This window comes from Nansenia antarctica (genome assembly GCF_963989245.1).
Source record: "Nansenia antarctica genome assembly, chromosome: 2".
In the NCBI taxonomy this organism is placed as follows: Eukaryota; Metazoa; Chordata; class Actinopteri; order Argentiniformes; family Microstomatidae; genus Nansenia; species Nansenia antarctica.
The window spans coordinates 68,599,082-68,615,737 of record NC_137675.1 but is presented as its reverse complement, the minus strand read 5'-3'; the positions used below and the strand labels follow the sequence as shown (position 1 = coordinate 68,615,737).

Genomic DNA, 16,656 nt, shown 5'->3' with positions numbered 1-16,656 from the left:
CTCCACAATCATTGGCATTGCCAGCTTAACTTCCCAAACAAGTCCTATGGTAGAGGGTTCATACATGTCATGCCTGCAATTTGAGCTCATCACAGATTGCCTTGAGTGCCCAATTAAGTTGTTTTGCACTGAGGTCTGCTCACAGACTCTGTGTATCACACTGTTAAAGTCCAGATGACACAGGGCTCACTGAATAACTGATGCAGTCACAGGAGATATGAATGTTTATCATTTAAAGCTAACTTGTTACTATATCCATTCCAAATAGCTCTGTGAGTCTCAAAAGGAAATGCCTTACAATTATCACATTATTACGTTTTAGCCGTAATGTTGTGATGTTATGTTAAACTCTTTTACTGTCATAGTAAAACAATACTGTAGCCTACTCCTGAACTAAAGGCCCTTTAGATGGAGATTCTGCAACGTTAGTCCAGGACTATAGGCTTAATCTGGGTTTGGGAAAAAACCCATAGAGCATTACCAAAACTGGGGATATCAATTTGTAAAAAAAAAAAATTATAACTATAACATAAACCATCAGAATAGAATTCTTCTTAAAAAAAAATGTACAATTATGCTCCAACTGCTTTCAAGACACAAACATTTAAATAAACAACACGTGTTTTTGAATGTATTGAGGGTTGAGACCTGAAAGGCATCTTGGGTCACATGTTGTGACAAAATTAGTTTAATACAGTATATCACAGTCAAGTGAAAGGCCTTAAATAAGTGAGTGAGATCCATCCTCTTGTATAAGAACAGATGTTAAACAGCATTGAGTGAAAATGTTAGAAAACAACAGATATCCAAGATCTGTGGGTGATTATTGATTTGGAATAGTAGTACCCTATCTTTTCTTGAGGTGGATGGCCTGGCTACGTGTATAACCATACAGACCCTAATCAGAACACAACTGACTTCAAAGGAAAGGAATGAGCATGATAACATTGTTGCTGAATTAGCAAAGTACATTAACAATGCCGTACAAAATGGTTTGATCAATATACACTGGGCCTTGACAATCCTAACAATCCACTGTTGTGTTTCCTATTTATCAACCTTTATGGAATTATCCTACCTTGTAATTTCTATGTGATTACCAGGTATTTACAGCATATAGTATAGGCTATTATGTCAGATGATCTATCGATAACTGTCTAAAAGTAAATTATAGCATGTATCTCTCACTGCACTGACACACAAGTTCACACCACTATTCAGTGGCTGTTAAAGGAGGCAAAGAAGAGCAGCCCCAGTTTACTGTTTAATCATCTCAGATGGCAGGTCTCCATGCTGACAGGCCACCAGTTACAACAATCTGAGGGTATGAGAGTTAGCAGGCAAGGAGCTCTCTCTCTCTCTCTCTCTCTCTCTCTCTCTCTCTCTCTCTCTCTCTCTCTCTCTCTCTCTCTCTCTCTCTCTGTCTGTCTGTCTGTCTCTCTCTCTCTCTCTCTCTCTCTCTCTCTCTCTCTCTCACACACACACACACACACACACACACACACACACACACACACACACACACACACACTCATTATTACTTATGGAGCCCTACTATAGAACAGTCTGCAGTAGGAGGCATAGAACAATTTAAAACTACTTTTCAGCAATGCTGAATTTTTGTTGAACTATTGCTCCAATGCAGAGGACTACTGGCAAAAACATACCAGATAATATAGTAATTGGTTTGCAGTGGAATCTTGTGCACATCCTCTCATTTGGGAATAAGCATGTGGATGGCTCTGACATTATCCTATTAATTAGAGAAACATTACCAAACTGCCTCAGACAGTAACACAACATCTAATCTAGCAGAGTTTTTTCAAACATCTAAAGAACTGTCTGAATGTTAATTGTTTGGAAGTTTTACTGTTGCAGTTACTCTGAGCTGTGGGCTACTCAATGTTGAAGTCACATTTCTCAACACATACTTAGAGGAGAGAGGAGCCTCACAGAGAGCCACACAGAGGGGGGACTCTGCAGGGTAAAGTATATTGAAAAATCTCACATGACAAGCCACCCTTAGACAGCATGAGGGGGATACATTTACCCTCTCTGCCTCTGCAGTTATATTTAGAGCTTCTACACAACCCGTGAAGAGAGGACTTCATAATGCATTTGAAGGTCAATAAGAGGGATGTGGGATGACTATTTAAGCCTATATTCACTTACAAAACACACTGTACTTCCTACCTCCTACTCTGTGTAAAGTAACACTGCAATTATCAGTCCCACTTTGAACATATTATACAATTGTATTAAATGAATGAGCTAATACATGATTTGTGAAGCATCTGTGTAGGCCTTATAGTTATGAAGGCTTCGTCATGTCTTTATTGCTATATTATTTCACTATATACTGTACATAAGGTGACTGTGCTCCACTGCTAGAAATACCATCTTTATAACTTCATTAACCTCTTGCCAGTTGCTGTCATGTGCCTGTTGCTGCCATGCAGAGGCCCCATTATAATAAATGGAAAAATTATAATTTGGCTGTAATATACTTTGAAAAGCATTCACTGTAGAGAGCATACAATTATATCTAATAACCACAAGTATCCATAGGAGGCATATACTGTACATAGATCATGCTATAGTTTATAACCATACTGTAGTAGAGCATGTACAGCACACAATACTCAACAATTTAGTTCCACAGCACAGCATAGCATTACACATTTTCCTCACAGAGCAAACAAGCAGTATGAGGTACAAATGTATTTCCAGTAACTAAATCTCAGATTCTTCACTTGTTAAATCCAGAATCCTTGACACGCCAGGCCAGCTCAGTGCAATGGCTCCCTCATATAACTGCCAGGCATTGGAGAGACAGGCCCTGTCTGAACTCAGGCCCGGTCCTCACTAGCATTTACATCCAGAATAAGACTCTGGTTAAAGGTGCAGGATGCAACATTCAAGCATTTCAAAACGTTTTTATAATGGTTCTAAATTAAAGAGTTAGGGAGGATGGTGTTGTTTGGAACTGAATTTCGCCTCAGTGGCCAGAGGTGGCAGATTTCCAATTGACTTTTAAACACAGCACCTTTAAAGGTCCAGTATGTAGTTTTGGTGGCCACACAAAAAAAGAAAATGTGAAATGTTCTACCCGACACCAGATTTTAGAAAACACTTTATTTGGACTAATATAGAACTATTCAATGAACGTTCTTCATCTTTTGATCTCATTCTTTAATGGCTATACTGATTTATCATGGCCATTTAGCACTATTTAAAGCTACAAACCTACTGTATGGAGTTGTAGGATCTCTTGATATAGGTCTGTATCAGATAGTCAAATCAAGGCAAATTTGACAGGGGATTGTTGTTTATTAACACCACAAAAACTGTATGAAAGTACTATTGCCCTCCTTACAGTTTAACTCCCAATGCAACAAAGTTATTCAAGGCTTGAGGATGGCAAGAGCTTAGAGTACATGTACTGTAGCCACAGTTTGCCAGAGTTGCTGCCTTGTCAGCTAACCCTAATGCCAATGTTGCCTGTTTGCAATTTACTGTATCTCATGAAAATGAGAAAAAGTTAAAACAAAAGGTCATGTCTCTTTCCATTGCAGTTGTAGTTTTCTATATAGGCTACATAGAAGTTAGTTATGTTTGTTATGGTATTAATATTGTTAGGTATTAACATCAGAAGTCACAACCGCCGATCTGAAGCGCCTGATGGACTGCCTCCGCGATGTGAAGGAGTGGATGGCCCAGAGCTTCCTTCAGCTGAATGAGAGCCAGGGGGAAATCCTCCTCATCGGCAACACCACCGCCATCACTCAGCTCAGCACCAACATGGGAAGCCTGTCCACCCTTGTCAGACCACATGTCAAGAACCTCGGTGTCATCTTTGACTCGGAGCTTAACCTTGACCGACAAGTGAGCTCCGTCGTGAAGGCATGTTTCTACCAACTACGCATCATAGCCAAGATCAAGTCCTTCCTCACCCCCAGCGACCTGAGGAGGGTCGTCCTCATGCTAATCTCATCTAGGCTTGACTACTGCAACTCACTCTATGCTGGACTTCCTGATAAGACCATCTACCGCCTGCAGCTAGTCCAAAATGCCGCTGCCAGGCTGGTGTCAGGCACCAAAATGAGGGACCACATCTCCCCTGTCCTCATCTCCCTTCACTGGCTCCCAGTGAAGAAGAGAGTGAAGTTCAAAATCTGCACCTTTGTTTTTAAAGCTCTCAACAGTCTCGCCCCACCCTACATCAAGGACCTCCTGGACCAGTCTACCTCCTCAAGGCCCAGACCCAGGCTCAGATCCGACGCCCAACTCAGCCTGAGGGTCCCACGTACCAACCTCAAGAGGATGGGTGACCGTGCCTTTGCGGTGATAGCACCGACCCTGTGGAACGCGCTCCCTTCTGCCATCAAGTTTGCCCCCACTCTGGACTCCTTTAGAGCCAAGTTAAAAACCCACCTCTTCCTAAATGATATTCCCTAAGTCTACTCCCTATTTGTTGTGAATTGTATGCCTGAGATTTACGTTTAAGTCGTCTGTGTCTGATTGCTTTCTGTGTTCCTTGTCTTTGTCTTTATCTGTTCCTTTACCCGGGCTGCGCCCCGGGCCGATGTAAAAGTTGGATGGGGGGCGCATTATAAATAAAATTAACATTAACATTAACATTAACACAAATAAAAGCATGTGCACAGCACTGCACCCTGAGTCCACTGGCAGAACCACATTTTATGATCCATGTTTTTTCTTGGCTCATTCAATTATTATACCAACCTGTAGTCTTCTTTCTGTGCTTTATGCTTGAGTGGGAGAAGTCCACGCAGAACCACACTCCTCCTCAGTCCCATGAGTCACAGGGTCAAGGAAGAGGGAGGGGGGAGACAAATGAAAGGGCAGAGCCGAAACACCCTCCTCCACTACTGATCATTGCAGTACAGCGCCTAACCAGCAGCACATGCAGGCCTCTTGCAGCCAAACCAAATGAATGAATGTCCATGAATAGAGATCTGGTACAAAACAATATGGAGAGTGATTTGGGTAAACATAAGCATTGTTGCATACTGTCCTATTGGACAGAAACTGCATTCTTCTAGTATTGTGTCTCTATCTCATGCCTAGAAATACGATAACATATAGTCCAAAAGACATTCTTATGATGAACAAATAGGGGTCCTCAAACTTTATGGGTTTTTTGGTCCCCTGGTAGGTATCTCTGATGTTTCACTTCCTGACTACCAATTCTGTTTTAAGAGCTAATCCTTAGGGCAAAAATCCATATAAATGCAACAATGTAATATATTGACCGTCATATCTGTAAGAGAAATGGCAATAAATCAATAAGAGAATAACCAAAATATCACATAAATATAATGTGTTAAATTATTATTATTATTATTATTAATAATAATAATAATAACAATAATAATAACAACAATAATAATAATAATAATAATAATAATAGTAATAATAATAATAACTTAAATGTATATAGCGCCTTTCACAAAGATTGGAGAGGTACTGGGGGGCGAGGCTGTGGAGGGATTTGAAGATGAGCAGGAGGAGTTTGAATGTGATGCGGTGTTTGACCGGGAGCCAGTGCAGACGGGCGAGGATGGGGGTGATGTGCTGTCAGGGCTTGGTGCAGGTGAGAACCCTGGCAGCGGAGTTCTGCACGTACTGGAGCCTGTCCAGGGCAGTGTCTGGTAACCCGGACAGGACTCCATTACAATAGTCCAGGCGGGAGGAGATGGAGGCATGGATGAGGGTCTCTGTGACGGAGTCTGACAGAGATGGCCGGAGTCTGGAGATGTTCTTGAGGTGGAAGAAGGCGTATTTAGTGATGGATTTGATATGTGACTGGAAAGAGAGAGTGGAATCCAGAATGACACCCAGGTTGCGGACTTCAGAGGATGGGGAGATGGAGTAGCCATCCACCTGAAGGACGATATCTCCAACCTTCTCGAGCAGTGCCGGGGGTGCCACAACCATGAGCTCTGTTTTCTTATTGTTGAGTTTGAGTAGGTTAGTAGTCATCCAGTTTTTTATTTCTTTAAGGCAGTTGATGAGTGACTGTGGGGGGAGCAGTGTGGATGGTGAGGTGCTGAGATACAGCTGAGTATCATCAAAGTTGAGTCCATGGCGGCGGATGATCTGACCGAGTGGGAGCATATAGATAGTGAAGAGGAGTGGACCGAGCACAGAGCCCTGAGAAACACCATGGATGACTGGGACCCGGGGGGAGCTGGAACCATTGATGGTGACAACATTCTGTGTAATGTGGTCCCACTAAGACCAGATAGGAGAACACCAGAATTTTAATTGGGGAAAAACAGTGCAGAGGCTCCATATGTATTTTGGGGATGAAATTTACATTGAGTTCTTCTTTTAAACCATCCTCAATTAATCAAATTAACTTTCTTTCCCCTTTCTCAGCACAAGATGCCACAAGACAGGACAAGACATGTGTCTTTATACATAGCAAAACCCTCAGTTGCTCCAAAACATGTTCAAATTCTCCTGCAAGTCAGAACACTATCTCACATTCCCTTTTCACTTTTCTCATCAAAGCATTTCATATCCTTAATCCGGTTTGACCCGCTATGAATCAGATATACAATTGCAGAGTTAATGAGCTCATTGTTGTATACTGTATCTAAACATTGACAGAACATTCACTCTCATGGCATATTCGAGGAGAAATAGATCAATTCAAGATCATTATCAAATTACTCTTAAATCAGTGGATGATAGCACACTTTTAAAGTGTCAAATCTGAATCAACACGGTGGCAGGATCAGTGGACGTAAGGGTGATGTTGGCTATGGTGATCACACCTGCTCCTGTGGCTGCCATATCCTGGTGATTAATTTTTTTGTGTATGGGTGTGGATGATGGGAGCAATATAGCATATAACGACATCCTGAACAGTCAGTATTTACATAGTTTCATTGATATTGAGATTAAATTAAATTAAATGATTAGATGAACTTTATAAGATGGTCAAACAATGTTGTGTTTCTAAGAGAAACTGCATCATGTAGTAATAATAGTAGTAATGAATGAATGAATGAATGAATGAATGAATGGTCTTTTATTGTCATTGATATAGTACAGGTACCATACAACGAAATTTGGGAGGGGGGGCTCCCCTGGTGCTAGGAAAAAAAAACGAAGAAGGGAAAAGAGCTGGTTTACATAAAATAAAGGCTATGTACACTATCCACTATACTATACTATACAAATAAAACACTGGCAATAACAGTACTAATATTGAAAGCATTGGAGCACTTTGGAGCAGGTTGTTGTTCCAGTACAGTTCATCTCTGGTTACGTGACAAAAGGTGTGGTGATGCAACACCACATCATCTTATTCCTCAAAGAACTGTTGAGAAATGAACTCCTTGGCAGTGAGAGGTTCTTTTCCTGGAACAAGCTGTGAGGTGGGAGATGGTAGAACCGAGGCCTATGTGCCAGCAGCCCCCTCTCCAAATATCTCTCATGGTTCCTCAGAAATGGGAAGATAAGGCCTAGTTAGAACAGCTCTGCTTTTCACCATGTCATAGCAACCCTGTTTATCTGTGCAAGAAGCACACTGAGAATTCTTCCCATTGCATAGCTCATCAAGGGTTTCTGTCTGTCTTTATTCTTCACATGGAACAAACCCACCGCTGGACTGGCCATACAATCTTTCTGCCCGCTGGCAGATGGGCCGCGCTAGTTTTGGGCCGGTCGGGCCGCCTAACCCCCCCCCCCCCAAAAAAAAACAAAAAAAAAACTAGCGCGGCCCAAAATAGCGCGGCATCAACTAGCGCTGAATCAAGCAATGTTGTTACTTGGTTTTACAAAAGCAAAGTTATGTTAGTCGTTTGCATTGGCCAGATTAAGGGAGCAGCAGCAGAGAATGTCTTATGACTTATGCTAACCCGTACAGGCAGCATGATTGCATTGCGCTTCACCAGGACTTGGCTGGAATTCATGCACACACAGTGATCTCTCTCGTGGTGTAACGTTAGTGCTGCTTGGCTGTGGACTCTATAGCTAACGTTAGATGGGGGTGTTCTGCATTTTGTGACTTTCTATTTTGTTGCTAGCTAGCAAGTTGAGGTATCACTGTCACTGACATAAATGCAATACCAACAATGGGTGTTAATAATACTTTTTATTTGAAAATAAAAATATGTTTTTAAAAAAATCTACACTAGCCTAGTTCAGAACTAATGAATGCTTTTTATTGCATGGAGAAATAAAACTCATGCAGTCTGCAACCCAATAATGTTGTCTTGCAACCTTCCATTTGAAATGACTGGGCTTCTGGTGTAACATAATGCAATCATGCAGCCTGTGTGTACATGTAAATGAGAACTTTGCTGATTTTGACAACCAGTTAGTTTACTTCTCTGTCCATGTCTTGTTGAACCAGGTTGAGCTGCTGCTGCCCTCCCCAGAAAAGCAGAGTGTCAGGGAAAGAGAGGAAAAGGAGAGAGAAAAAGATGAAACAGAGGAAACAGAGTGCCACGTTCAGGACTTCAATTACTTTGCCTGTCCTGAGCCTTCCATGCTAGATCACTTTTTAGATTACCACCCTCAGCAGAGAACCAAAAATACAGCGGCACAAAAGTATTTCACATGTGCAGATGGCACCAGTAGGAAGTGGCTCACATATTGCGAAGAACAGCATACATTGTTTTGTTTTGTCTGTATGGCATTTGGCAATAGCACTGACCCCAGAAAATGTATTACTGGAATGACAGGATGGAGACGTGCGCAACAGAATGTGGAGGAGCATGAAAAGAGTGCTACACACCGAAAGTGTGCTGAAGCCTATTTTCTAAGAAGTAGAAAAGGAGATATCCAGAGCAAGTTTGCTGGCAGTCAGATGTCTGCTCATAGGCAGCAAGTAAGAAAGAAACGCCAGGTTTTGGAGTGTGTTGTGGATGTGATGAAGGTGATAGGCAAGAGGGGCTTGAGCTACAGGCATGTGGAGAACGAGGCAGCATACAAGTGGGACGACAGTACCCTGGATCATGGCAACTTTTTGGAGCTCATCCGTATAATAGGAAAGTGCAATGTTAGCCTCAAAGAGCATCTTGAGGAGTGCATTAAAAAGAGCAAAGAATTGCATGCATCCAGTGGAACAAAAGGTAGAGGGTCCCTCACTTTTTCCCGTTTGTGTTGGTTGATCTGGAGTTCACAGGCAGCGTTTTGACTTGGTGAGTATACACTATATAGACATGCTGCAAATCTGTTTTTTGATTCCCAGAAGATTCTGATCTGAATCAGTTATGTAATCACTTATCATGTCTTCTCACTCCTTGTCTCTTTAGCTCTGCCCCTCCCTCTACTCTGTTCCTCTCACTATCTTTTCGGATATGGCCATTAATTGTCCAGGTGGAGATTGAAAGGGCTGAGCCTTTCGGAACTGGGTGAGTATCCAATCTTTTCAGCTATAGCCATCTTTTACATGTGTTGCTGTACCATGTCTCACATTTCTCTTGTGTGTGTGTGTGTGTCTTTCTCTCTCTTCCCTATTGCATTGTCTGCAATTTTTTTACAGTGGTGTTATATTGAGTGATATTTGATATTGTTTGTATTTAAAATGTTAATAAATAATTGTACTACTTAACAGTATTAGAATGTTAATAAATAATTGTAATTATTCCTATGACTGCCGAGCTTTTTGTTACACAACTACTTAACAGTATTGAGTATGGGTATTGTTTGCTCAGCACAGCAGCCATGTCTCATCACCGTGGAGTACGTCAACAGTGAGTGAGTACACTGGTTCACACTTGCATTGGTATACTTGCTGTCCATGTCACTTACTCCGCTCTATAGGGGTATATTCAACAGACTGCCAGCATGTTGATCGGCGGTGTCGGACCGATTGTGTTGGGCCGGTCTGAGCCACATGGCAGGGCCTAATTTTTGTCCCAGTCCAGCCCTGAACAAACCTGATAACTCCTTTAAATGAACTACAACATTTGTATCCATTCTCAAAATATGGTATGTTCAACAACTAAAATAATTATATCCTATCATTATGCAGCTCTCTGCAGTAAATGTGAGGGTTTACACAACAGCTCAAAATTACACATTGGAAAAAGTCCAACCGAGTCCCCTCAATCATATTCATATTTGGTTAAAGGGGCAATCTGAGATTCAAACAATAACAAAGCATTCTCCATACCACTTTATTTGGTAGCTGAGGGATGAGGGATGAGGCTGGAGAAATGTAACTAGAAATGTAACCACTCTCAAATACATAGATGGAGCTATGGGTGCAAGGACTGACCATCCATGAGATCAAAAGGATTTAGTTTTAAACATGTTTTGAAGTTATACAGTGTTTGTTTAAAACAAGCTGTATTTTGGGTTCTGATGGAGTAAGACAGTTGAACCAAGCTCATGAGGCATTTATAACATAAGTAACATTCTTCAAGAATCAATGGCTATCAATAATTTAAAACTAAAGAAATACATGAACCAATGCCCCTTGTCTTATGGAGTCTTATAGACACTTGACCCCAAAAAACATTTTGTTTTGTTATTCAATTAAATTCAAAATACATTATCTATTGTGGGGGGCTATTGTTACTAGGCCTTAAAAGTGGCAGCATACATCCAACACACCAGCACACCCGTAACATACACAACAACAAGATAAAAAAAACTGCTAAAAAGGTGCATTGCATTAGTCCACACATTTTACATGAGGAGTGTTAGACTCTGTGAAATGAGACACGCCATTGTTTTGTTTTAGTGACATTAAGATTTGAGAGCCTTTTAAAGGAAGTAAACAGTCAACATGAGAATGAGGAATTAAAAGCGCCCTCTCTCCTCCTGCCATGTGACTGCTACAGCATATGACTTCCATAACTTCATCCCTCATTACCAAGTGGAGGCCGGACACAATTGAGCAAGTGTTTGTGGGCCATGCCCTAGATACTTGTTTCCCAGTTCTGGGCTCTGGCCACTGCGCAGTAGCATCCTCCTCTCCCATTTCAGGCCAACTCACCACTGGCAGCCTGCGAGGAGCTTCACATGAGGGTCCCGTGTGAGCTAGAGAATTGGGACACGAGGCCCCACTGAACTACATATCTTACTGGGCTCTTTGACAGTGGATGCCACAGTTCTCACCTTGGTGAGATAGTCACTCAAGTATTGTTTGATGGGACAACTCAGGAAAATTAGCATAACAGCGATACCATTCTACATACAGTATGTACACTGAAGACTTGCATGCTCCTGGATACCATGAGTCAGCAGTATCAACATGTCCAAACATTCTTTCACAGAGGTCATCATCGAGGCACTGTGTGGGAAGGACTGTACGTGCAGTATGGGTGGGGTTGACAAGGGACAGACAAAATCATTTCCTTCTGTCCCTACCCTCATGATTAAGCAAAACTATGATAATTCAGTAGGGCGCCCTGTACCTCTTAATGAGGTACAACTAGAGAAGTCAGGGTTAGGGTTAGGCACAGTGTTTGTATATCGAAATATGGTAACAGTGCAAGCAGAATATTAAAACCCCCCAAAAATGTGTGAACACATTTTGTGGTCTCTAGTGTGTGTCAAGCATGATGTGTATGACACCACCTACTGGTTGGTACTACTATCTGACATTACACACATTACATTTACCTCTCTACAGTGAAAATAAAAGAAGCCAAGGTAAAGAAACAGCCCCAGCAATCAAACCACACACAGACAATGTGTTTCCTTTTTGAATGTCTCCTGTTGCAGGTTTGGTGATTGAGCCCATCTCTATTTGACTGTGATGATGATGTCACTGCTGGGCCATGCTATGAGGAGTGACGTGGGTAGAAGCGTCAGGCTTAGCTGAAGGAGGGCCTGTTTCATGCAGACTGTTTTCTGTGCCCAAAGGGGGAGCTAAACTCCTTCCATGAACATCTGTAGTGCAGTATCTGCACTACTGCCAACTGAACATGCTCAACATTCCGAGCATTGAGTTTGATTAACAGTCCATGCTGATCAAATATCACAAATGAATGCATAGGCCTACACTGTATACAAAATAGGAAATTATTAAAACATTGCTGATTTATAAGTACAAACATTCAATAGACTGCAATCGATGTCTATACTGAACATGCTAGAGAGTGCCCTGCGTAAGTAATGGGACAGTGAAGCATGTTTTCTTCTTTTTGCTCTACACTCTACAAAACCTTGGATTTGAAATCAAACAACTACTATGAGGTTGAAGTATAGATTCTCAGCTTTTTTTATTTTTTTATTTATTGATTTTTTATTGATTTTTCTTCAGGGAATGGTACAAGGGAGTGGTAACATGTAAATGAACAAAAGAGAAATAGAATAACAAAAATCCAGTAGAAACCTCCCCCCCCCCCCCCCCCCTCTCCCAATCTCCCTTTACCCCAGCAGTCCCCTACCTCCCCCTCCTCCCACACATGTCCCTCCCGCCACAAACCTCCAACCCACCCGCCCAATCACAGCCCCCCCCCCCCCCCCCCCCCCCCCCACCCACTCGCAGCCCCCCTCAGCTTTTATTTGATGGTATTTGTGTACATATTGGTTTTGCCATTTGGAAATTACAACACTTTTTATGCATATTCCCCCCGTTTCAGGGTACTCAAAAGTAATGGGAAAGATTTATCAAATGTCCAAATGTCATGTTTAGTATGTGATCAACAATCCTTTGCATGCGATAACTGCCTGAAGTCTGCGACCCATTGACCCCACCAGATACTGGGCGTCTTCTCTGGTTATGCTCTGCCAGGCCTGCACTGCAGCCATCTTCAGTGTTAATTGTTTTGCGATTTTGAAACTGCACTTCAGGTGATAGCATTTGAAGTTATCTATTATTGGTTAATGATTGATATGCTATGCATATCATTTATATTGAGTTTAGTGTTACAAAAGCAATATCAACTTGAAATTGGAGTCTGTGTTTTGTAGACAAAAGGCAAGGGAACAGTAATGTTCAACATTGCCATATGTTGGTAAGTAAACACTTGAAAGAACATAATTCCTTTGTAAATCTGGTGAAAGATTTTGCTGTAATAGTATTTTTGGTGGAATGTGAAACATTGTGCTGAATAGATTTGAGAGGATGGATTGCTACTGCAGAGCCTGTGGAGTGTAAGGTAAGGCACTACTTAGTGGATAAGGACACTATTGTGAGGAATGGCAGCTACCTGATCTCTCCTTGGCTGATAAACAACCCACCTGCTTTCATTATGTTTATAGAGGTTCCTGGAGCCATTCCCAAGCTCTCAATTCTTCTAAACTAGAATGGAATTTGGTTCAGTTCTCCTATGCTTTTAATCCCTACTAATTTTACTACATTTTGGGATGTTTCATTTGTGGAAACCCTTTCCCTTCCATGTCTATAGCAAAAAATGAGGAATTATGTTGTTAGTGAAGTGTGACTATCACATACTGTAGTTAAGGAGAAGCAACAGACATGGATAACAGGATTACATCCAGAAATCGTGACATCACATCAGACAAGTGGATTTATTAAATCAGTAAATATTGCATGTTGGCTGGTCACATCCACAGAGGAAATCTGGCCATAGAGCATATTTCTGGATGAAAGGTGCCTTTCTCAAGCATTTGGCTGCCTCCCTGTCACATTTGCAGAGAATTTTCTCACATGTGTCCTTCAGATCATCTGGAATGAAAAAAAAAAGGTTAAATGAGAAGTTTCCTTCAGTGACTACTGATGTGAAAGGAATGGTCTGTGTAAGAAGTAAAGGAAACTTTCTGAGGTTTAAAAAGTTAGTTCTATGCCTGGCATTTAAATAAACACTGTCAACATCCTCAAGGGTGTTGCTTACCATGTGTTTTTTTTTTACAATTACCAATTACCTTGGTTAGTAAGAGCTTAAAATACTTCTAACTGTGGGTTGGAAACTATTCCATCTGTGCCCATTCCCTCCTGACCCACCCATCTCCTATAATGCATGCACTGTTTTTGTACACTTCACTAGTGTTTGTGAATCATCATCCATCACATTTCATTCAGGGGACCTACTGTATGATTATGTTGTGTTTATGGTTAGGTTTAAAATAAATAAATAAATAATGTCTTCCCATTCATTTGTAACAGCACAAATTAAATCGAATTCACAGCTTCGTTGTGTAATCCTGACCCAAATCCCTGTTAGGACAGGGAGGGGTAAGGGCTCCTTCTGCTTTGACTGAGTGATTTATTAGTCTTTGTTCAAATGCATCTTAAGGAGATGACATACCACATTCAGCAGTCTTGTCCTCACATGTCCATTGATACTGTCTTGTCTTGGTCTTGCAGCCAACGATTTCTGCATCTCCATAGCAGCAATCATGTTTGTGACAACACCTTTATGAAGGAAAAGAGAATCTCCTTCACTTTCTCAATAACATCACAAAAAGCTTTCTCAGAGTAGCAACTCAGACATGTCACATTTTTCTGATTTTAAAATGATACATAGTCACAACTATACAGGGTGAATAACGTCAGATTATCTGACCACAGGCTTTATTTAAAAGAAAAGGAAAAGAGGATAGGTTCAAAAGATAATTTTGTAGTTGAATGGTTTGTGGGGGACATCATGACTGTGTTTAGGGGAGGAAGGAAGCATTGGTTAGGGTTGTGGGTGTGGGAGTACTGGTTGTGTCTATTTTCAAATATCCAATTGAGGGGAGGGCAAAACCTCATAAATGCACACAAAATAACACACTGTACTGCATCACATAATTCAGATTGTTATTGTGGCAGACTGAACATATCACAGTCAAGATATGTTTGATCAAGTGGGACAGACGCAATTGTCAGGGTTATAAAGTGAACTGGGCAACTAACAAATAACATGACATGAATGTTATACTTATTAATACATATTCAACACAGTAAAACAATAATGAACAATTTTGTTCATCTCCCAGTCCCCAGAACATCTGTCTCTCATGGCCTCACCAGTCTGCTTTGTCCCTGGGCCAGCCTTGTCCACCTAGCCCACAGTAGCAGCCATACATCATGTAAGCCAAGGCAGATCTCCCCGTGCTGCACTTGATGACTCCTGCCAGCTCTAGTAGGCCTCTCTTAGTCCGTGGGGAGTGCAGTGCCAGAGAGGCCATGCTCACTGCTAAAACAACCATAACAAAGGAAGAAGAACAAGCTCAGCTCTCCACTTGAAACCAGCCTTGGTCAATGCACAGAGTAGCCTTGATTATCAGTGTGCTCGATATTTGACATACTGTACTATCTCCAGTCATGAATAAATCCAGCGGATGTTATGATGTTCGATGAACAGTGATCTGTGCTTGTTTTACAATCTCTCTCATAAACTTAATTTGAATCACGTGTCCAATGTCTCTGTGTCTGAATTCTCTACAAAAAAGATATGTGCTCCTAACACAGCAATGCTCTAGCATACCTCAAGACAATAGTGAATAGGAGTCAGTTGTTGGGTTTTGCTTTATCCTCTCCTACCTACAAGAAATACACATAGCCTACAATTCAAACCTTAAATATGTCTAGACAGGAGAGAAACTCCCACCATCCAAAAGCACAGGTTATTCTCGTCTTATAAAGGCCCAATCCCATTTCCCTTTTTTATCCCTACCCCTCATTTCGGAGTGCCACTTGTGTTTCGGCTTGCCCCTCGGAAGAGAGTCACAAGGGGTAGTGGTTGAAAATCTTCCCTTATGAAATGGGATAACCCTTCAAGACCCTGATACAACATCAGTAGTATCATAGAAAAGCATTGAATTCGTTCACAACTTAAGTTTCACGCTATCAATCAATCGAATCAGTGCGACATGGAAATGTCACATGTGGGACTGTCATGCACAAATCAGCCTTAAAACAGGAAAAGATCAGGGTTAGGGTTTGGGTTAATTATAATACATTGTATTATTGTATTGTATTGTATTATTAATTGTATTGTATTATTATAACACATTGCATTGTATTATAATGCATTAAAATGACATTAAACTAAGAAAATACGATGGTTGTACTTTTAAAATGATGATAACCATTGTATTATCTTAGTTTAACAAGCATAACAGAAAATCACTATGCCTGTGTTTAGCTAGTGGCTGTGTGTCTAAAGTTAGCTATCTAACGTTACATGTTTTAAGGCTGATTTGTGCATGACAGTCCCACATTTTGACTAATTTCCATATCACTATTCCCCCCTTTGATGGTATGACATCCACAATTTAACTAAAGCTCAGCCACGAAGTTGTTGCACTGTTGCACTGTTGTCCTATAGCATGTTATTATTATGTTGAACATTATGCACAAACATTTTGCACAGACTACTGTTCTATTCTATTCTACATCTACTCCATAAATCGGTTCTCCAGGACTAAAAGCATTTCCTCATGTTTGAGGAATTCAATGGTAGAAAATGTATGGCACATAGTTCCTTTGCATGCTGTTTCCTATCTGACATCCCTGTACTGTAGGATGAACATTATGCCTTAAGTCTATAGGCGACTTTGACTATTCACTGCGAGAAGTGGAATTTTATCAGCGTATATTAATGTCATATTACACCCATAAAGCACTCTTCTCGATTACAACTTTTGCTAGAAAAATTGATGGTAAATTATATCTTAAGAAACCTACCAGACAATAGTAGAAGTATCCGATAAAGCGCAGGCATGGTATGTATGCAACAGGCAGTAACAGCGAATGCCGCTTATGTG

At 41.1% G+C, this 16,656-nt stretch overlaps 1 protein-coding gene across 1 annotated transcript; it reads right to left on the bottom strand.

Annotated features, from left to right (window-relative positions):
* Positions 1-13,481: 13,481 nt before the first annotated feature.
* On the bottom strand, positions 13,482-16,613 carry pla2g10 (phospholipase A2 group X; the record flags this gene model as incomplete). The annotated part of the gene is made up of 4 exons (XM_080524320.1): positions 13,482-13,630; positions 14,211-14,317; positions 14,915-15,080; positions 16,577-16,613. 4 exons carry the CDS (start codon positions 16,611-16,613, stop codon positions 13,482-13,484), a joined length of 459 nt encoding a protein of 152 aa, XP_080380446.1.
* Positions 16,614-16,656: the final 43 nt, after the last annotated feature.